We start from the raw sequence: 22,551 nt of genomic DNA on the forward strand, positions 1-22,551 counted from the left end.
GGATTTGTCCTGCTAACATACATTATACATTTCTGTGACTCGTTCTTGATGTAGCTTCTGGATTTGATTACTTATATTATCGTTACTATCAACACACAGCAAGCGCCAAGATTTCCTAACAACAGACGAGCTCTTGTTAATGAGAAAATGTAAACAGCTACATTAATTCAACACAACTGCATATTAAAAAAACAAAAACAAAGAGGCAGTAGAAATAATACAAAAAGAATGTGAGAAATTCTCTTGAGGTATTTAACATGACAAAAAAAAACTTGCATAGAAAAGATTTTCATTTCTTCTTCTTCTAATCAGAAAAATGTGTCAAAATAACAAGAAAGGCTCCCATTATTGTGATGTTATTACGAGCAAAACACAGATTTTCCTTTTGTCCTCATAATGAATAAGAATTATTATGTACTAATTGGCCTGAAGAAGTTGTTTCATAATTCCCTACATACACTCCTCTCTTGAATTCCCTCAGAGGCTATCCCTTGGGTAGGGAAGTGAAGAAATAGAATTCTCTCTGTCTGCACAATATTCTGCTGTTATATGCCACAAACATGCAATTCTTCATTTGTATTTTAACCATCATGCAGCCTTTTTTAATTTGTTTCCACAAATCTGCCTAAGTGTGATGGCTTGTTTTGACAAATGGGTCAAAAAGGTCAAATGCAGTGGCCATCGATGTCACAATGAGTAACTGTTACTCTAATATGAGGAAATATATGCACGTGTCAGTGGACTGATCTTAAAAACACTTCAGTCAGGCTCCGGGACATCCCACTGCCCTTCCAAGTACATGTCACATGGGGAGACCAGCAACAACACCCGAGCGAGAACAGCCAAGGCATCAGAGAGAACCATTAGAGAGAACCTGGCAATGATCAAGACACACGCAGCATTAAAAGGAGGAGCTAGAGGGTAAGTGGCTTGCAGAGTAGCTTGCAGAGGCACGAGAACTGCAGGCAAAAAGCTTTTCTATGCTTCCTCCCACAGTCCAAAGACATGCAATTAGTGAGGTTAGGTTATTTTATGATTTTAAATTGGTAACTAATGTGAGGGCAAATGGTCATCTATCTCGCTGAGTTAGCCCTGCGTCATACTGTTGACCTGTCCCTGCCCTTCGCCCTATGGTAGCTGCGATAGGTTCCAACCCCTCTTGAACCCTGATAAGGATAAGCAGAAGACAATGGATAGAAGAATACTATAATTCTTCAGTCCAAACATATATGACCTTTACTTTCACATTTATGAGGTGAAACAGACAGGGTTAAGTCTAGAACCTCGATGGGGGTATCAAATTAGTTTTAATTTGTTTTTGGTTTTTTTTTATCACAAATCAAAAGAAAAAAGTTTTTGTCAAATTGTAGAGAGATTTCTTTTATACTCCTGAAGTAAATGGAACTGAAAGTCAGATAATTACAAGGTGCAGAAACGTGTCACTCCTACTCCTGACCCGTATTGTTCTGCCACGTCTCGAAAGATTAATAATGTGGCCTTCCAAACAAAAACAGAAATAAAAAAGAAATTGCTTACTTTCAATGAGTAGCACTCTTTGCAGAATCCATGTCTCAGTTTTCCAGAGGTTTCATTCTCGCATAAATTTCTGTCACTCTGTCCTTCATGTATGTACAGCACACCTCCGCTAAATTACTGCTGTGGAACAAAGAGGTGAAATCAATAGTTGTTCACGGCTTTCATCTACACCATTGTAGGATATGGGAAAATCAGCCTGGTTTAAATGTAACATTTCCATCCCGATGTGACACATCTTTGAACTTTTTTAAATCCTAACAATACCACAATATGGAAACGGGGAAAAAAAGAGCATGTAATCTTGGATCTCTGAGCTCGGGGGCCAGTACAGTTTGGCCCCGGTGGCTTCCTTGGAGACAACGGATTCAGAGGGGGGTTAGCACAAGCCAGTGATGTAGGGCACCACAATGGCAAATCTACCCCTGTTGGCTCCCGGCACCGACCGCTGACCTGTTTAAACAGCTGGAACGTTTGGCAATGCCTGCCTCCGGAGATTTGCAGGGCCACTGGCAAAGGGGTTGAGAGGAAGGAAGAGGGGGAGGTGTGTGAAGAAGGGATATGTGTGTGTGGGGGGGGGGATTGCGGTGGAGCTGGGAGGAAGGATTCGTAGCTCGGCAATAGGGGACCACTGTGCGGCAATGGCACCAAGCACGAATTAAACAGGCCACTGGCAAGAAGCTAAGGAGGAGGAGGCTGGAACTGAGTTAAAGTCAAATAGGCACAGTATTTGATAGAAGGCTGGCTGGTTTGGGCACTCTCTTTGGTTGGCGAATGGATTGAGTGGTTGACCAAGACAAATAATAGCTTGACAAGCATCCGTGCCAACTTTTTTGTTTTCATTAAAAGGGGGAGGAAAAATAAGTCTGTGTGCTTTGGAGGGGTTGAGGCTGTGTGTTAAGGGCATGGGAGGTTACTGATTCACACAAAGGGAGCACTTAGAAGCTTGTGGCAAGGGTTTAACCGTTGGGGTGGAGATGGGAAGGGAGGTGTTTGGTAGGTATGCATGTTTTGGTTAAATGTTAACCGTCATCCATAGCTAAGAAAGCCCAGAGTGCACACTGAGCGGATAAACAATACAATAAAGAGCACTATAATGGATGTCCACAGTTGCTTACATTCTGACAGGATCAAGTTTTGTTCGGAAATGTTATGATGTAATGTCATATCCAGGTCTTTAAAAGCATTGCAGCAAGACAGCCTAATATTTTTTTTTCTCCCTCTGATGATCTAAAGTATCATATTTAAATGTCAGGTGCGGTGTCAGTTTGAATCAAAGAGCAAATGCTTCTTTCTAGACTTGCATTTTGCTTTGATGCTCAGCAGTCACATCGTGGTAGAAAAGCCAGAGATACTGCGGTTTATTCTTAGCAGACCAGAATGTATCAGCACATGCAGATAGTATTAAAGGCTACAATCTGCAGTAATAAAGCATGTTTTTCTTTCTTTCAGACGTACAAAGCATAAACAGATTTCCCTAACATTTGCTATGTCTAAGCATTTACTCATTTAAGCCCTTCCCGACTCCAGCTCGGATCAGCTGGCTTTTGCAACTGTTGCATTCCAAATGTGCGTGTTGCCAACGGGGAAGTTCCAGAGTGCCCTCTGGTGGGCCAACTATGCAACATCAACACTCATAACATGGCTGAAGGGTGTTTCTTCTGTCGCTTCTTAGGATAACTTTGAAATTCATGCCACAGGTGAGTCTACTAAAGTATCTCGGGTGAGTTTGACTCTCATCGACCTCAACCTCAAGGTCAAGGTCAGAGGTCAAGATTTCTAAGAATCAAAATATGCGATAACTCAAGAACAAGGCAACGAGGGGTTTTGAAATCTATGAACAGAGTGGTATCACTGTTCCTTTAACATGAATCTACAACTAATCTTTTCTTACCTAAAACAAGAGATCTGAGCAGGTGGTGCTAGTTATACATGGTCATAGCCTAACTTTGTGATGTTCTTGATCATACTGAAGTTCCTTTAGGTAAACCCTGCATGGCAGCCATCTTGGTAACTGTGGTAACTTGGTAACTGTGAACTGAATTAGCCAAAACTGCTGTTTCCATTAAAGCTTAAACATGGTTGTTTTAAGAAGCCTGTCTCCCTGCAGCTTCTACAGAACAATTTTTCATGACATGCCTGCTTCCTTTAAGCGCCATGTCTCAGATAGCTGGGTCATTGATAATTGGACGTCAGTGGTTTAATCCCCGCCCCCTCCAGTCCACATGTTTAAGTGTCCTTCGACAAGATACTCAGTGGCAAATTGGCCCTGATGCATCCATTGCAGTGTGTGCATGAGAGATAAAGTGCTTAAACCATAGTGATGTATGAAAGTGAGGAACTGTGGCTTACAGTGTAAAAGGCCTTTGAAAGGTATACACTACACCTTTACTATGATAATGAGCAGATACAGCTTCAGTTGTGGAGGATCTCCATCTTTGGTGTTACAGGAAGTGTTCTGTAAGTGGGAGGCCTCTTCTTTATAGCACATCTGTCATAACCGTGTGGCTGATGGGCCACAGTGTCATTTCCAACTTGCCATGATGGTGCAAGAAAATGTCAGTGACAGCCCGATTCATGTGTTGGTCTTGAGCCAGAGGGCTCCTTGAAGGTCAGATGTGCTAGTTTGTCATGAAGGAAGGGCTGAACTAGAGAAAGGGATAGCAGTAGTAGTGAGAGACTGTAAGACACTATCTGTATAAACATCACTGCATACTTCAAAATGAATCAATCGCTTTTACTTGTCATATTGTTTCATTTCATTTCATTTATTTATTCATTTTCAGGCACAACAAATACCTATATTGAACATAAAATACACAAAACAAAAAACAAAACTTGCCTGAAAAAGGAGTGGGACGAAGAAAACTTATTAAATCCCACCCCTATACTCACTCATCAACAAAAAAAAACAATAAACTTCCCGCAGCTACGCCCATCATTGCATACAGACCCATCAACAGCCCCGGGCAGATACAAGCATCTAAGCGGCAGCTCGCAACCAACAATTAGAGCCTTCATATATAATGAATACAGAATATATAAATTATAAATTGCATTACCACAGGTAACAGGCAGTAATAACTACAAGTAACAAACACACATACATATACATACATATATATCTACACACACAAGTACATATATGTACATACATACGCACACTTTATTTATTTATTTTTTTTTTGGAATCCATACCAGCAATGGTAAGAGGACAGACATTACAGAGCACACTAAAAGCATCATTGAGTATACTGTGACCAGACCAACTGTTTGTAGAGAAATTTAAATCTATGAATATTTTTGCATTGTTTCAATTGTAAACTCAGAATGTTCCAGATTTTCACACCACATACAGACACATAAAAACCTTTACGGGTTGTTCGAGTTCTGGGTAATTTGAATTCTCCAAAGCCTCTCACATTATAAACCTTTTCTCGAATTTCAAATCTAGTTTGTAAATTTGCCGGTAAAAGTTTAGTAAAAGCTTTATACAAAATTATGGATGTATTGTAATTAACCAGATCCTGGAATTTAAGTAACTTTGCCTGAAGAAAGAATTTGTGAGTATGATCTAGATAACCAGCCTTGTGAATAATACGCAGTGCTCGTTTCTGTACTGTGACTAATGGATTAGTTGTATTTTTATATGTGTTTCCCCACACTTCCACACAATATGTAAGATATGGAAGAACCAGGGTACAGTACAGAGTACGAAGTGCATCTTTATCAAGGAATTGTTTCACTTTGTTCAAAACTGCGAGGCTTCTAGAAATTTTGGTTTTTATGTGTCTGACGTGGGGTTTCCATGAAATTTTATTATCAATTACGACTCCCAAAAATTTGTTTTCACTCACATTATCAATTGGTACACCTTCAATGATAATTGGTAATTCTATATTATATTTTAAATTACCAAAAAACATTGCTTTAGTTTTATTTATATTTAATGATAATTTATTTATGTCCATCCATTTTTTTATTAATTTTAGCTCCCTGTTTACAGTCATTACAAGATCAGTATAATCATCGCTACTGAAAAATATGTTGGTGTCATCTGCGAACAGTATGAGTTTAAGTACTTGAGAAACATCAAAAATATCATTTATGTATACATTGAAAAGTTTTGGTCCCAACACTGACCCTTGGGGAACACCACAAGTTTCTCTGAATGGTAATGCCCTATGCTAACATATTGTTCCCAACCTGTTAGGTAACTTTTTAACCAGTTACCAGCTTTCCCTCGAATACCATATCTTTCCAATTTATCCAGTAAAATTGAGTGATTGATTGTGTCGAAGGCCTTTTTGAGGTCAACAAAAATACCAACTGCATATTTATTTTTATCCAGTGTATCAGTAATTTCTTCTACTGCCTCAATTATCGCCATTGAAGTGGTTCTTTGCGTTCTGAAACCATACTGACCAACATTTATTATTTGATGTTTTTCAAGGAATTTTTCTAATCTTGAATTAAAAAGTTTTTCTAGAATTTTTGAGAATTGAGGCAGTAGAGAAATAGGCCTATAATTGGTAAAACTGTGTTTGTCATTACTTTTATATAGTGGTATTACTTTCGCAATTTTCATTTTTTTTGGAAAACAACCGGACTGAAATGATAAATTACAGATATATGTTAAGGGACTAGCAATATTCAGAATAACCTGTTTAACTACAGACATATTTATGTCATGATAATCCATTGAAGACTTACTTTTACATTTTAATGTGATATTTATTACTTCTTGCTCATTTGTAGCTGAGAGGAACAGTGAAAAGGGATTTGATTTTATATTACTGATATTTTCATTTTTATGACACGGGATGTCTGCTGCTAGTTCAGGGCCAACATTTATGAAGAATTTATTGAACCCATCGACAATATTACTCATGTTGTGATTTTCACCATTTGCATCAGTAAAATATTCAGGATATGATGTTCCAGAAGATCCTTGTTTAATTAAGTTGTTTAACACATCCCAAGTTCCTTTTATATTGTTTTTATTTTCATATAATCTTCTTCTATAATAAAGTTGTTTGCTCGTTCTTATAATATCAGTCAATTTATTTCTATATGCTTTATATCTTTGTTCCACTTCTTTTGTTTTTACTTTGATAAACTGTTTATACAGATTGTTTTTCTTTTTGCAAGCATTAATAATTCCTTTTGTGAGCCAAGGACTTTTTATCTTTTTTTTCTTTGTCATGTGTTCGTTTACAGGACAATGTTTATTGTACCACATAGTAAAAATATCTAGAAAATTATCATAAGCCTTGTCCACATCTGACTCTTCATACACCGAACTCCAATCTTGTTGTGCTAAATCGAAATTGAAGGCATGAATTGCTTCTTCATTTATTGTTCGCTTTGCTATCATGATCTTGGTATCTATTTTTTTTAAATCACAGTCACACAAAGTAAAAACTGGTAAGTGGTCAGTTATATCACAGACAAGCAGACCACTATTAATTTGGAAATCCATGACATTAGTAAAAATGTTGTCAATAATAGTGGCGCTATGTGATGTTATTCTGCTTGGCTTTGTTATTGTTGGATATAGTGATAAGCTGTACATTGTGTCAGTAAAGTCATCAATGGCTTTTAACCTTGTTGGATTTAGCAAATCAATGTTAAAATCACCACAGATAAATAGTAATTTTTGGTTCACCGAAGCAAACGTTTTTTCTATCCATTCATTAAAAGTGTCAATACTTGAACTGGGTGTCCGATATATACAACTTATTATAACATTTCTCTTTTTTTCATTCATAATCTCAATAGTCAAACATTCCAAAATTCCATCAATAGCCATAGACATAGTTGTTACAACATTATATTTTATAGAGTTATGAACATATATAGCAACCCCGCCGCCCGCCTTATTTAATCTATTCATGTATTTTAAATCATATCCATTCAAACAAAAATCTATTCCTTTATCGACATTGAACCAAGTTTCAGTGATGGCTATAACACTAAAGGGGCGAGAAAATTGTTGCAAATAGTCCTTAATGAAATCAAAATTAGAGTACATACTTCTGCTGTTAAAGTGAATTAATGAGAGCTTCCCGTCTAGGTTAATTTCTTTTTCATATTGTTCCTGAGTGAAATAATTACAATTTTTAACAAAAGAAGAGAGAAAGTTACTTTCAGAATCTATTTCTGGATCTATTATATTATGCTCCTTATATTCACAATCTAGATCAATTACTTTCTGTTGAAGAACTAATTTCAACGTGTCCATGTCATTTCCTGGTGTAATTGATACATTGGTGTCAGTTATACTTGTCCAGATCCTCCATGTTCCTCACTATCAGTACTTTTGCCTCTTCTGGTGTCCCGTTTAGCTTAATGAAAATCTTACAGTTTGTTACCCATGTATGTTGTATTTTACCGTTCTTCTTCAGTTGCCTTGCCTTCCTCGCGATGTCTGCATTTTTTCGTGTCAGATGCTCATTAATGAAAACGTCCGTGCCTTTCAGTTTGTGTCCTTGTTTCAGCAGTGCGACCTTGTTCTTCCGATTGACAAATCTCATAATGATGGCCGGCAGTCTGTCACTCCTCCTGGGCAGTGAGTGACATGCTTCTATGTGCTCCAGGTCCATCTCTATCCCCTTGCTTTGGAGGAAGGACGCCACCTGTTGCTCTACCGAGCGGGTCTCCTCATCGCTGGGCTCCCCGACGTTCCCGGCCACCGCGCGCGCGTACGAGCGCGGCTTGATTTTAATACCGCTGATGACCACGTCGTTCGTACGGGTGTACTGCTCCAGCTCATCCACCCGCCGCTCGAGATCCATGATCCGTCTGTCCTTCTCGGCATTTTGGAGGCGTAGCTGTTTTACCTCCTCCAGAAGCCCCAGAAGCAGCTCCTGCTGTGCCCTGACTGCGGCCACGTCTCCGCACAGCGCTCCGAGGGAGGTTTTAATGTCCTCAACCTCCTCTGGTGTTGGGCCTTTCTTGGGTGGCATACTGAAGCGAGAGCACGAGGCGGCCACCACGAGGGACCCGGAAGCGGAATTTCTGATGATGGCGCCTGGCTAGGCCTGCTGGCTGATGGTGGAGCCTGGCTGTGGCCTGCTGGCTGATGGTGGAGCCTGGCTGGGTTTGACAATGAAGATTAAGGTGCAGCAGCTTTGGTTCAGTTTGCTTCTCACGCAGGCCTGAAAAACAAAGCTTTTATTATATCTGTTAGTGCAGCAGGTAGTCGCAGAGGCTCTGATTGCATTGTAGATGCCACCTCTGGAATATAAGTTTCTTCATTGCTTGTCTGGCCAAGAATTTCTCTTCGCACCCATCAAACACATTAAAGACACTCATATCCTTGTTTATGTGCATAAGCCTACTGGTTTAATTACTTCTTTCTCCAAAGGTACGCTGAAGGCAGCTTTGATAAATAATGCATGGGGAACGTGTTATATTCAATGTACATTCCAAAGGATGTTTGCGTGCCGAATATAGCGCCGCAAACATCGGCTGAAATCTTTTCAGGCCCCACAGTGGTTAAAGTCAAATGCCAATATTTGATCAACCCATTTTGTTTGACTGGAACACTGGGAGGAAAACATGTTTGTACAAGTCAAGTTTGGTGGTATTTGCTTAGACTGGGCTGTAGAGAAACAGAGATTGCTACAGATCTCTGTTCAAGCTATTAGAGCAATAACATTTATGTGCATCCTGAAACTGTTGCCATCACAGTTAAGCATGCCCCGAAGCACAGTATGGATTTTATGCAGTGATCACCGACACACAAGGGGTGGATAGTTTGCTGCAGTCAAAGTCTAAACTGTGCTACAACTTTTTTTTTTTTTTTTAGATACAATACTGTCTCAATCACACAATCTGACCTTCTTTAACAAGACTATAAAACTTTTCAAAAGGTTGTCGTCGAGGCAAGGTAAAAAAAATATCGATTGTATGTTGCATCGCAGTGTCAATCAGAAGCTTTCCAGATGGTATTTCAGGGATCTCCCTGCATTCATTCAATTCCATCCATTTTGACAAGATGAACGCCACTGGTTAAAATGTAGATGCTCACTGTTGCACCTCTCTGCTGAACCTCTTGTGCATGTTATTGACAATTTGAATCAAAAATGTCAAATTTGGAATCGTCACTCCATTAGCCCTGTTGCTGCTGATTTTCACTGTAGTTCTGGCTTCCACTGGACCCAGGACGAGGCTTCAGTGAACACTGATCATGTGATGGATCAGATGCATCTCCAGTCCTGTGTCAGGGCTTTGCTAAGATACTTTCCTATTTCACTCGACTTTCAGATAGTATTCGTCTGCTGTAGATACATTTTTAGGCTTGCTACTACTTTGTCCTCCACTTGTGTAGTTTCTTCAGTTTATTTTTAAGGACACACGGCACATATCTCTTTGGGAATCACCTCGTTTGTGCAAAAATACTGTTTTAATCCTGTCCAGCTGTGCTTTGATTGGTATCTTTGTCGATTTAACTAAAGAATAGGGATATGTGTTTCTGCACCAGGCTGCTTGTAACAAAGTGGCTAAAAGGGGTTCCTTGCTAAGTTCTCTGTGTTGTGTAGACACAACACTGGGCCGTTGCACGAACTGGATTTTTAATCCTGGATAATTCTTAAATCAGTGTCTTAACAAACAAACAAACAAAAACAATCACAAGAATGTTTGGCTCCCTAAAAAGGACTGGCTAAAGACTTTTGCACTGTATTATAGCTTCCTTTTTTCATTTCTTGGTAAATGTAATGGAAATAATTGGTTTTGCTGAAAATTGCGACCAATTTAAAGCTTCCTCCTCCCTCACTGGGCTACTGGTTTCTGATTAATAATAACACACCAGTGGACTAATCTAGTTTGGGGTCACCAGGGTTGGACACTCGTTTTCCTGGGTAAGATAATCCCAATTATCCCAGATTCTTATTACAGTAATGAACAAAATATTTAAAAAATTGCATCCCAGAAGAACACGAGCTGCCAACTAAGACTAACTTGTGTGACTTCTAATTACTCTGTTGTGATTTTTTTTTTCCAAGAGCACAATCAAACTATCATTACTCCTCATCACTTTGATTGAGCTGCGAATGAACGCAAAATTTGAGTTGGAAGTTGTTGATTAGTAATGCGTTTAGATATTTGGAATACAGTTCATTATGTTTCAAATCGGTATCGACATACTCGGTTAATTTGAAAATCAAGCTTGAGTCTCTAATCAAAGATGTGCGATTAAACCGGTAAAAACGTCACTGGAGCAATGTTCCAGTATCTGAGGCCGCCTCAATTTATCGTCGGTGTAATGTGAACTTCCTGCAGCACTAAACAAATAAAATTTAGCCCTTCCTGCAGATGAGATCTGCGAGATGAGTGATCTGCTAAGCTAAACAAAGATGTTATAATTTGTCCTTGGGAACTGCGCTGTAGCACTGAAAAAAAAAAGAAAGGAAAAAAACATTTTTTGAGCTGCAGGAAGCAACTTGTAAAATCTTAATTAAAAGATTGTATCAGACATGGCTTTGCTTATGGAAAATAGGGAAATAATGGACTTAAAAGACACATTTTTACAGACGGCGCCGAGAAATAATTCACTACGCGAGGATAGCTGGAACGAGAGAGAACTTATTTGCCGCGGGGAGAGAATTGGCATTTTTAATATCCACAGCAATGAAATCTCAATATAGCTACTGCAAGGCTGCAGAGTGTCATTTGGCATAAGATCCTTTATCTTCGATATTTTCCTCTGCTGTTTGTCTCTTTTTAGTTGTCATTATGGGGAAAAACAAAGTGTAATTAACACAATCATGATTAATTACAGCACACAGCCCTGGTTTACACATCTGCCTAATTGCAAGTTTCTTTCACTTTATTTCAAATGTTTAAGTTAGCAGAACTCGTCACATTAGCGGTGCTTCTTCTCTTTTCCCCTTCTCTCTCTGGTGTGTTCCTGCCCAGGCAGATGCTAGAAATCAATTTTTTGCCCTTTTGTTCCTTTCAAGTTTTTACTCCAGCATTTTCTAAATAAAATCCCAGCTACGCAGCCCTTTGCTCAAACACTCGCCCACATACGTTACTCCCACTGTCCCCTAAACAGCAGCCGAGCCCTCCTATAGAACTGGAGATGGACGCTTTGGAGGATAAACATGGGCCAAAAAAGCGAGAAGTGTAGCACAGCCAAAGGCAACCTGCCAAGCTGATTCCCACTGCGATATATACATAGTAATACCCTTATTGATCGCTCTGAATATATTTATTGAGGGGAACCAGAAAGCAGACTGGGGGAAATAATGGGAAAATTTATGACAGGCAGTGCTCAAGATTAATTCACTTTTTAATTACAGGCAAGTACATAGGTATTGCCTGTCAAGTAGTTAGATTTAAAGCAAAGACAAACAGCGAGCAATGCTTGCTGAGAATGCAGTATATGGTAGAAAGTGTATGAATCAATAGTACATTTTTCCTCAAATATGCCTCGTGGAAATTGCTGTCATCCGTATTAGGCCCTTAAACCCATTCTGAGATCTGCGTTCCGCCTGTTGTTTAACTCCATTATTTCTTTCTTTGCCTTGCCTAAATTTGTCTTTTCAAGTGTCATGCTGACTTTACTGTACGTCAGCCACTTCCTTTCTCTGTGCATTTCTTTCTTGTTTTTTCATTTTGTAGAATAGCAAATCACCTGCAGGGAAGAAAAAAAGGTTAATGCGTTCAGGAGGCAGTGTAAGAGCAGAATCCAGCACTTTAATGCAGTTTAAGCTCCTGAGTGTCAACTGACTAACTCTTGAGTCCGTTGTTTCACACCAGAAATGCTCTAAATATGAGCTTTAGGGGTCTTTGAAAGGCTGAGATGGCAAAAAGAGAAGTTTCGAATTAGGGACAGTGTGTCACTATTCTGACAATCACATTTTCTTTCTTTGTCACTTCAAAGTGAAAATGGATTTTTCTCAGTGTGTCACGCGTGTGCAACTCGGCCCCTTTATCGCCAAATGTGATGTATGTCATGCGGAAATGTTGGATTTTATCTAAAAGACATTAATCATCTGGAATGTTTGATAACCTGCGTGTAAAGTTCAACATCACACCTGTGGCCTTGTCATCAACCGCGAAGGCCAGATGGCATTTACGCCTCAGTCAAAAGTCACATGTTCTCACAATTTACATCTGACGGTGTACAGCGCATCACTCAGCCAGGTGCGGTGTAATTGTATGCAACAATTCAAAGCCATGTGCACCACATGCAAACGCACAAGTAACCTCTAATTTGGGTTATTTGGGTCCTGGTCGTGGGGACAGCAGGCGTAGCAGATACACCGACACACTGAAAAAAAATTGGAGTGACATTTACTTAAAAAAAGCTAGGCAACTTTTTCCACACAGAAAGTGCTTGTAATCTTTACTCGGGCTATTTCTAAGTAATATTTACTTACTAGAACCATCTATTTTTTATGTGAAATACACAAGTAAATTGCACTGGCAATACTCATCTATAGGTTGTAACTTTTACTCAGAATACCATTGCATCCAATTACAAAACCCAAGTGAACATTGCTGATATTTCTTTGTGTTTCTTACTCATCTTTTCTTTGTTATATTCTATGTAATTATTAAGTAATATTTATTATGAATGTACTAGTTAATATTAATCGAATTGAATAAATATTCTTATTATTCTATTAAATAATAAATCAATATTTTCCAAAACAAATATTTGCAGCTTAAGAGACACTTTTATTTCACAGTTGAAATGGCATAGATATATTTAAAATATCTACATAACATTATAACCACAAAAAACATGGCCATAGAACTTCTTGATCGCAAATTTCAAAACAGATCATATACACACATACAAAAAAAAAAAAAAATGCTATTCAAAAACTCAGTGTGCACTGTCCCCTTTCTTCTAATCAACTTTCAGAACACATACATCAACTCTGTCCATTAACAGTTGCAATCACTACCTTTGCAGACATTCTCAGAACGTTCAGGACAGAAAGAACTTGTATAAAACTGAGCAACATTTGAAATTACTGTCAGAAAACAGACAAAATGCAAACAAATTAATTGTACTGGACAAAAGCACAAGTAACACTGGAACACTCACGCTAAAAGTTTCTTGTGGAGAGACTGGACCTTTGGTGACATTTTAAGGATGTCAAGCTCAAGAAACAGCTTCTGAAATACCTCAAACGTATATTTCAGTTTCAGTGGGTAACTTAAGTTGACAGCATAGATGACACCCATGAGCAGGAGGCAAGCGTTTGTCACACTTCCGCAGTCCTCCAGAATTTCTGTCCCCTCAATGATGACCGACACGTTCACAGGATCTTGGTTTTCCTGTGCCACATTGGGATGGATTACGATGATCTTCATCATGTGATTACTGCAGTCCTCTTTCAATGCTTCTTGGCTGACGTCCTCCTGTGAAAACAAACAAACCACAATTAGAAATAACTAGAATAGATTCCAAGTAAAAGAAAAGGTTAAGAGAAAAAAAATGTAAAAATAAAAAAGAGGTATACTCAATTTAGTATACTCAAATCAAACAATATTCATATGGCACTTTTCATACGTAAAGTTACAGAACGTGCTTCACAGAGGCTGACCCTGAGACAAAGAAAATCCCTTTTGGGGGCCATCCAGCCTGGAGCTGTCCATGGGACGGCACGCGTGTTGGTAGACCAGAACCATTAAATCATTAAAATAGGTTATAAAGGTATAATCAAATTAAATACTCTTTTGCTCATAAAATAAAGTTAATAAGTGATCGTTAAATAGTCAGAAAAAAACCAGACAAAAGGCAAGTTAAAGTTTAAGGCAGATAAGATAAAGATTAAATATGATTTAAAAAATAAAGGGTAAGAGCATAAAGATTTAAGAAATTAGTTAAAAGCCTGATTGAAAATATTAATCTTGAGTCTTTTTTAAAAAACATCACAAGTGTAGAGAATCTTTGACCTTCAATATATCATCACAAGTGAAGACCAGATTATAAGGTTAGACAATTTTAATACAGTCATTATGATCATCAGATACCTGATGGTCTTTGATCAGCTCCTCTCCACTCTCTCCAAGATACTCAACTAAGCAACGAATGATAATGTCCCTTCTGCCATCGACATGATGCTATTAAACCCAAAAAGAAAATTTATTGCAGAAAATACACAACATAACATATGTAACATACATACATAACAGCACATACAGATGTAAACAGAAAGTTACCCATGGAGAATGTAAGCCTGCAGTTACATTCTAACGTTGTGAAGTGTACAACTTAACATGAATTTCTCAACGATGTGTGTTAAGACAAGAGTCCAGTGCATGTCATAATCTGTGGGTCCAGAAACTGTCTCTGCCCAGTGAGGAAAGTTTTCTGCCTCATCACTGGACATGCAAATGAATTTTTTGCAACATATCAGTACCTCCTATCACAATATTAACCAGTCAACAAATCCTGCCACAGAGTGCGCCCCCAAATTATCTGCCACCACACTGACCACAGTCCCTTTAATGGCTTTCCCTAACGCTGGAACAAAAAGACCATCTTTCTCCAAGCTTTGGATATCTGTTAACAGTGGCTCTAAAACTCGCTGGAATCCAAACTGCTTGGTGTCTTCAGCCTTACACAGAATTGCAAGGTAGATTGATGTCAATGTGGAACGTAACTGCACCGGAATGTTTCCCAACACCCAATAGACAGCTGTGACTTTGTGCTTTTTTCGAGATGTCCCAAGAGGATTACATACCTCAAAGTCATCAATGTACAGGATGAGACTCACTCTGTTCTCCTCTACAGAGAAAAACTTGTTGTTTTGATAGTGAGATCCATCACGAAATGTCTGGTACTTAAAGTCATTTTCAGTTTTTTTTTCACCTTCAAATGTGTTTTCTTGAAAAGACTTACTTAGGACCTGCACCAAGGAGGGCAATATTGGGACATACTGGAAGGTTTTGCCCTTTTTTTTATCAAGTATGTGTTCTTCTGGTTCAACAACTGAAAAATGCTTCTTCATAAATTCTCTTCTCTTGTAATAAGTTGTGAAAGGGCCACCTGTCCCCAAGGCAGTACTTATAGGGTGTGTCTCACAAAGATTTTTCACTAAATCTGAGATAATGGCTGGATCCAGATCACAGTTATGGCTTTTCAAGGTGGACACCACCACATCTCTTAAAAGTGGACCAGATGCAGAGGTGGATATAAACTGAAGCTCATCTACTATTTCATCAATGCATTTGTTTGGGACATTGAACATGCTTTCTAACTTTAAAAATAGATGGCCAAATTTCTCTTTTATATCTTGAGACAACTCCTGTGGTTCCCCATCCCAAAGCTCTAAGCTCTCTTCCACATAGGTCTCATCCTGAGCAAACATGGGTTCATTAGGTTTGCTTTTTAATACTTCAGTTTTAAAATCCTCAAGGGTGTGTGACTGGTGTTTTCTGTGTCTATGTGTAGCAAAGGTGGAATAAATATTTGTACTGAAGTTGCAGTCTTTGAAGACACATGCAACTACTTCAAACTTCCTTAAGTGGTTGTTAAGATGCTCAAAATACTGCTTCTCTGAATTAAAAAAAACAGAGCAGCAAAGTAGACAAGTAAATGAAAGAGGTCCACTTTGTGTGACCAGCTTCACATGGTGTCGAGACAAATGGGTCTTAAGGGCATTAAATGTTTTAAACGAGCAAGGGCAATCAGTGTGAAGACAAGGGACTGACTGGCTGCGACCACCATTTCCATGCTTTAGTCTGTAGTGTTTTAACAATCCCAACCTCTTCTCTGACTCAAAGCTACATATCTTACACATCCATCTCATGTTGTGGCACCTTAAACAGACAAATTATGTGACAAGTTAAACCTAATCGTTACTAATTTGATCTTACCTTGTGGAGTTCAAATTAGCAGTCAGAAGGTCCTATGTTCTGTAAAAAAAAAAAAAAAAGAAAAAAAAAGAAAAAAGGTTATCTATATGCTTTTCAACTAATTTCTACTAACTCAAGGATGCACACTGATATTAATTTTTTTTTTTTTTTTTTTTTTTTTTTTTTTACATATGTTAGTTCGGTGGCAAATTTAAAACAGGTCAATATGAAGACTTGAGTGAAATCGAGTGCGTATATCGTTTTTTGTTTTGTTATTTTTCAAAATACACCTCATGGCAGCTGTGCAGCAATTATTTTAAACTGGACCGTGGTCGTTTTATTCACAAAGATGTTAGTTAAGGCAGCAGGCGTGTGTTGTTTAGGTGGCCATCTAAGCTGTAAAGTGCTGTGGGAAATTCTGGACATACCTCCTGCCAGGAAAGTTAGTCAGCAAGTCTAGCAGGAAAATACACTATTTGCTAGCGCAGCTTCTTTCAGTGCGGAGAAACTGACTTAAGTAGGTGAGCCAACAGGAACGTACAAAGTTTGTTCCGCTTAAAACTTACATTCATGGTTCTACTTCTTCCCATTTCCGTCAAGTCTGCCAACCGTCGAAATGTGAACCATGGTATGTCTGAAGAAAGACCGCTCAAATGTGGGGAGGGGCTTTGACGTCATGCTCCGAATGCAGAGAAGGTGGCCATATTCACTGATGTCACTCCATTACATTTTACTTGGAAATATCAACTAATTAAGCCAATGAATTGGTTTAGTGAATATTACTTGGATCGAATGATTCAATTTACATACAAAACTGAGGACACATAATTACAAACAATCCTCAAGTAATGCACTACAAGAAAAACTGCTATTTTAAAGTAATAGCACTGAATTTGTATTTTTTTGTAAAATTTATATAGCTAATTGAAATAATAATTACAGGGCCAAAAAAACATTTTTTTCAGTGCACAACAGTTTTTCATAATACTTAGAAACAATTATTGGGCAAAATATTTTACACAAATGAAAAGACCAAGATCTTTAAGATAGAAGTATAAAATCATAGTGCTGATACTAATGGGAATGTAAAAGGTGAAGTAAAATCATCATTTTAGAAGATGTTTGATGGTTATTGCAATTATTTTAGTGTACCTGAGATTTCTATAAAGACTAATCCAATCGAACCAGTATTGAGTGGGAAGTAAAAAACTTGTTTCCTGTTAAAAGGGCGTTTTTCCTTCCCACTGTCGCCAAGTGTTTGCTCATAGGGCGTCATTTGATTGTTGGGAGGGTTTCTCGATGTATTATTGTCAGGACTACCTTACAACATAAAGCGCCTTAAGGCGACTGTTGTTGTTATTTGGTGCTGTATAAATAAAATGAAATTGAGCTGAATTGAATTTAGCGCTACAGCAGCATTCCCATAACCATGCAGTGACAAAGCTCGACTTTGTGTGATTCACAAAAGACATTTCAGGTTGCACGGGTGAATTCATGCATGTATATGTTAGTTATAACCTGTTCATGGAGATTACAGTGGGAACACTAAGTAAGAGGATTATGGCAGCTAAACAGCTGGCAGTATTATATTTAAACCTGGTATTCTTATACTGCACAGCCATTATCAGTTACAGTATGATGATGTAAAAAAGTAGTTTAATGCCTGCAAGTATAGCCACCAGCACTTGACTCAGTGTGGTTTTTTTCTCCACACTGATAATTAATTAAGCAATATATTTTGCTAGTGTATAATTAATAGCTCTATGTAATTACTTTTCAGTGACTAACCAATTACCATTTTCAGGTATTTTAAGCACAAAAATCTATTATAAATACAAAAACTTTTCAAAATCTTGTTTGTGTGTTATACATAACCCTTAGACTGACTATGTATAGTGCTGTGGAAAACTCTTGAGCCTCACCTTATTTATATGTATTTTGGTTCCAAGAAGCCGGACTGTGTTAGCATTTTTAATAGTTCTTTAGACTTTCTGACTGTTTTACATTCAGAACTTTTCTGAACTTTCTCAACTGCATTTCTGAACTTTTCATTGCTGCTTTTCTACTCATTTTCAGTCAAGCTTTTGTACCTGATCATTTCATTTTCTTTTGGCAAGTGGCAAAATGATAACAAAGTATTGGAAGCAAAATATAAATGCGGTGTGGCTCAAGGCCTGAGAGAAGTCAGGTCCTTAAAAAACACGAACAAAGTCAACCAAAGACCTGACACAGGACCTGAGAGGTTCAGTTGATCATCCACTGTTCACTGAAGCCTCATCAAAAATGGTCTCAGTCGAAGGGTGGCTGTCAAGAAGCCATTCTTGAAGGGAAACGGGGAGAAAAGGCTGAGGTATGAAAAATTACACAAGAACTTCACTGAAAATCATTGGCAAGTAATGAATCCAAATTTAAAAGTTTTGGCTCTTCGGTATATGCAGAAGAGGTCAGAAAAGGGTACAACAGTGAGTTACTACAGCCATCTGTAAAACACATGAATTGATTGATTGAAAAAAAGGCAAGAAAGTAATATTAGATTTTGATCCAACATGAAGTATCATCTGGAAGGTATCTGATTGGCAGCAGCTTCATTATTGACATTATTGAAGCAGTGTGGGATCATCTTGATTTGAGAACAGAACAAAAGGCAACAACATCCAAAGAAGAGCTTTGAATGTCCTGCAAGAAACCTGGAGAACTATTCCTGAAGACGGCATAAAGACAAGACAAGAAAGCTAAGAGAGTTCAGTCTGTGTTGAAGAATTGGGTGTTGGGTGGTCATACCCAATATATTGACTTTCCAGGTCATCAGAATTATACAAACTCTGTATTTCTAATTTTTTGAACAGAGTGTAAAGAAACAAGAGGTGGCTCAAGACTTTCGCACAGTACTGTATGTGTGTCATAACCAGTGTTGGTCAAGTTACTTGAAAAAAGTAATCAGTAACTAATTACTGATTACTTCCCCCAAAAAGTAATCCTGTTAATTTACTGATTACTTATTTTCAAAAGTAATTAATTACTTAGTTACTTAGTTACTTTTTAAAAACACGATTTACAACCTGAATAGGTGATAAAGCGATAGATCTTCCAGCCCAATTCTACTTTTTCTGCATAATCCATCATACAAAATGTAATCAAATGGAAAAGTCTCTTTTTAAAACTTGTTTTATTAGTTTTAATCTTCTAACTTTATGCATCAAGCAAAAATCTAATTATATGCAACATTCTCTGACTGGAAGAAATTTGTTTAGTATTTAAACCTATTTTCTGCACATTCCAGCACATAAAATATATTTTTTGTGTGTGTTTACACTCAGTCTTTCAAATAGATGCAAGTAAAACACAGCAGAAAATAAATAAAGTCAAAGACTAGCGGTCCTGTTGCTCTATTTTCACCTGTAAAGCAGGAGTTGGGTAGGTGGAGGTATACCCTGGTGCAGGTGTGCCGCAGCGGTCAGTGGAAGAATCCGCGAGTTTCTCTGTGAGTTTCCCATTATGTCGCACTCGGTGCTTGCTTGGAAGTTTAGGGGTTTTTCGCTGTAAAAAGAAGTTTTCTTCCCACACACAATGGACACTAATGTTTTTGTCACTTTTTATGGAATCAAACTTAAAGTAAGGTCAGTACTTCCACGCTTTAAACGCTGCACGCTCATACTCTCTCCCGTACTCGATATATGATCCACTGTTGATCTGCACACAGCTGTTGTCACGACCGTCGCACTCACTTACGTCACTGTCATGAGACATTCTCGCAAAAAAATCTCGGTTTTAGTAACGCAGTAACGCAGCGTTCCTACGGGGTAATCTAATTACCGTTTTTGCAATAGTAATCCCTTACTTTACTCGTTACCTGAAAAAAGTAATCAGATTACAGTAACGCGGTACTGCCCATCTCTGGTCATAACTAGGGATGGGTACCGGTGTCCAACGGTAGTAACCAGACCGAAAAGCAGCGCACATTTCGGTGCTTTATTTCGGTGCTTTTTTTTCCTGAGCTGTGATACACTTTAGATTCTAGCCAATCATTTTACGTTTCCCAGGATAGTAGGCGGGGCCAGGTACGTACGTTCAGTTAGAGCAGAGCTACAGATTAAAAATGTCCAAGGCGAAGCGGTCAAAAGTCTGGTTGTACTTCACAGCAAAATATGCAAACTCAGCAGCAACAAGTGCTTTAAGCTGATACTGTGATACTGTCAAAGGAGGTAACACCTCGAATCCGATGAAACACCTGGCGACGCATAGCGTTTTTTTTTAAAAGCCGAGAAATGCGCCGTATTTGATAGCTTGCTGCGAGACCTCACACTGTGCACGTTGGGTGGGTTGCCAGTTATCGGACCCGGAGCAACATCCCCCAAAAACCCGAAGAATAGAGTCCTGGCCCCTAGCCCTGCCAGTGTAGCAGAAATGATGAGGATGATGATGCAGCAGCAGCCGTTCTTCTCTGCGTGAGTCGCTTAATGTTGTTCGAGTGTAATTTACGTTGAGTAGGCTAACCACGTTATTACATTAATGCATGTAAGGTGAACTAGCAAACATCATCATAGCTACATGCGGCTGTCCTCTTGTTTGATGGCAGATACTCCCTTCACCCTGGACAAAAAGGCTAAAATGACCAAAGAAAAAGTGGGAAACAGTTAAACATGAGAGGTTTTTGGACAAAGTTTGTGTTTTTTTTCCATTGTTTAAGCACTGCTTCCAGCCAAGAGTGATACCATATATGCCCCATAGCTGCAGAAAAGGCTAACATTGTTATCTTTTTACAAAAAAAAAAAACAGCTGAACATGAGAGGTTTTTGGACAAAGTTTGTGTTCTCCATTCTTTAAGCACCGGTTCGAGCACCGTTTAAGCACCGGCACCGTTTCAAAAGTACCGATTTGGCACCGGTATCGGATAAAACCTAAACGATACCCATCCCTAGTCATAACAGCTCCAGACATACTGTATAATATTTTTACCTTGTTTGGCTTGACAAATCACAATGAACAGCATTGGAAGAGGCTCTTTCTGGATTGCCAGTTGAATAGCTTTATAGTCTTATTACAGAACATCAGATTGTCTGATCCAGTGCTGCAGAATTATTTTCAGGAAATCATTTTAAAAGCATGAAACCTTGTAGATTCCTCACATTTATCTTATTGTATGCCCTGCTAGCTTCATGAACAGTGCTTCCCTGTATCAGTTCGGTTTTTAATAAAGAATAATCAGTGTTTTGTACAACTTTTCACTGCAAATATAAAATGTCTCCAAATATTTGTCAGAGTTTGGATTTGATATTGCAGAATCAAGCCAACTGCATCAAACTGACTGTAACTAGTTAACTGTCATCTCTACTCAACCTACTAAGACATTTTGAGATTTAGGGTAAGCGGGTTGATCAGCTACGAAGCTGTCAGCAAGCTAGACGCAGGTTCACATGTTAACCCCACCTGCCTTCCTCCATCAGCCTCCATCGCTAAGCATCTTCACCCAAAGTGCTCTCTGCACACAAACGCACGCCTCGCCGTTGGCGAAACAGCAAGGCGTCTTTGCATGCTTAGTTTGGATTTTTCTAGCTTTCTTCCAACTCTTGCTTTCCCACTACCACTTCTCCTTCCTCTCTGACTCACCTTCAACTCCTCCCCTCTGGGATATTTTAGGCCAGGCGGCCTGCAGCATCACCTCCTCCTGTCTTCCTTCCTCTCCCACCTCCCACTCTTATCCTTATCATCAAATGAATAACACATATCTGAAGCTGGTGGCCCCTGCTGAGGAAACAGGTGAGCGATGAGTACAGGCTTTGCTAATTAACAGTCAAATCTGTTTTTTAGTTTGCATGTGATCAGTCACACGTGATCTGTGTGCGCACAGTTTCTCATCTTCGGCATTGCAGATGTCTACCATCAGCCCGCATCAGATTCAAGCAGAGGTTTCATTATTGCAAAGCTCTCAGTGTGTAACATATATGGCCATTGTGAGTAATTATGTGGAGTGTCCTTCTTTTTCAGAGCGTTCACCGGAGAGTGAATTCACTCCAGCTATTCCCAATGCCTGCAGTTATGTGATTTATGTGATTTCCCCTGAATGTATTGTCCCATCCTGTGAGCCCTCTCATATTCAATTGTTTTGATGGATCTTCTAAAACAACACCTTTTTCAATAAGGAAATATACCCTTATTATATTCTGTTCCTGCAGGGTTGTTATATTGGTA

General features: G+C 38.7%; 3 protein-coding genes across 5 annotated transcripts in view; 1 reads left to right on the forward strand and 2 right to left on the reverse strand.

The window, feature by feature from the left end:
* The window catches only part of LOC147302397 (interleukin-1 receptor accessory protein-like 1-B), a 346,491-nt gene that overhangs the window by 178,015 nt on the left and 145,925 nt on the right, over positions 1 to 22,551 (forward strand). The window lies entirely within an intron of this gene.
* On the reverse strand, positions 5,763 to 8,622 carry LOC147302398 (uncharacterized). Its single transcript, XM_086283938.1, has one exon. It carries the CDS (start codon positions 8,499 to 8,501, stop codon positions 7,809 to 7,811), a length of 693 nt encoding a protein of 230 aa, XP_086140064.1. The 5' UTR covers positions 8,502 to 8,622; the 3' UTR covers positions 5,763 to 7,808.
* On the reverse strand, positions 13,044 to 16,952 carry LOC147302399 (uncharacterized). Its single transcript, XM_086282100.1, has 3 exons — positions 16,929 to 16,952; positions 14,536 to 14,625; positions 13,044 to 13,920 (listed from the first exon to the last, which is right to left on the reverse strand). The coding sequence occupies exons 1-3, from the start codon at positions 16,950 to 16,952 to the stop codon at positions 13,600 to 13,602; spliced, it is 435 nt and encodes a 144-aa protein (XP_086138226.1). The 3' UTR covers positions 13,044 to 13,599.

Source organism: Aulonocara sp. 'chitande type north' Nkhata Bay, linkage group LG23, assembly GCF_057382095.1.
Source record: "Aulonocara sp. 'chitande type north' Nkhata Bay isolate Kocher_YH1m ecotype deep benthic linkage group LG23, A_spYH_male_GT1.1, whole genome shotgun sequence".
Lineage (NCBI taxonomy): Eukaryota > Metazoa > Chordata > Actinopteri > Cichliformes > Cichlidae > Aulonocara > Aulonocara sp. 'chitande type north' Nkhata Bay.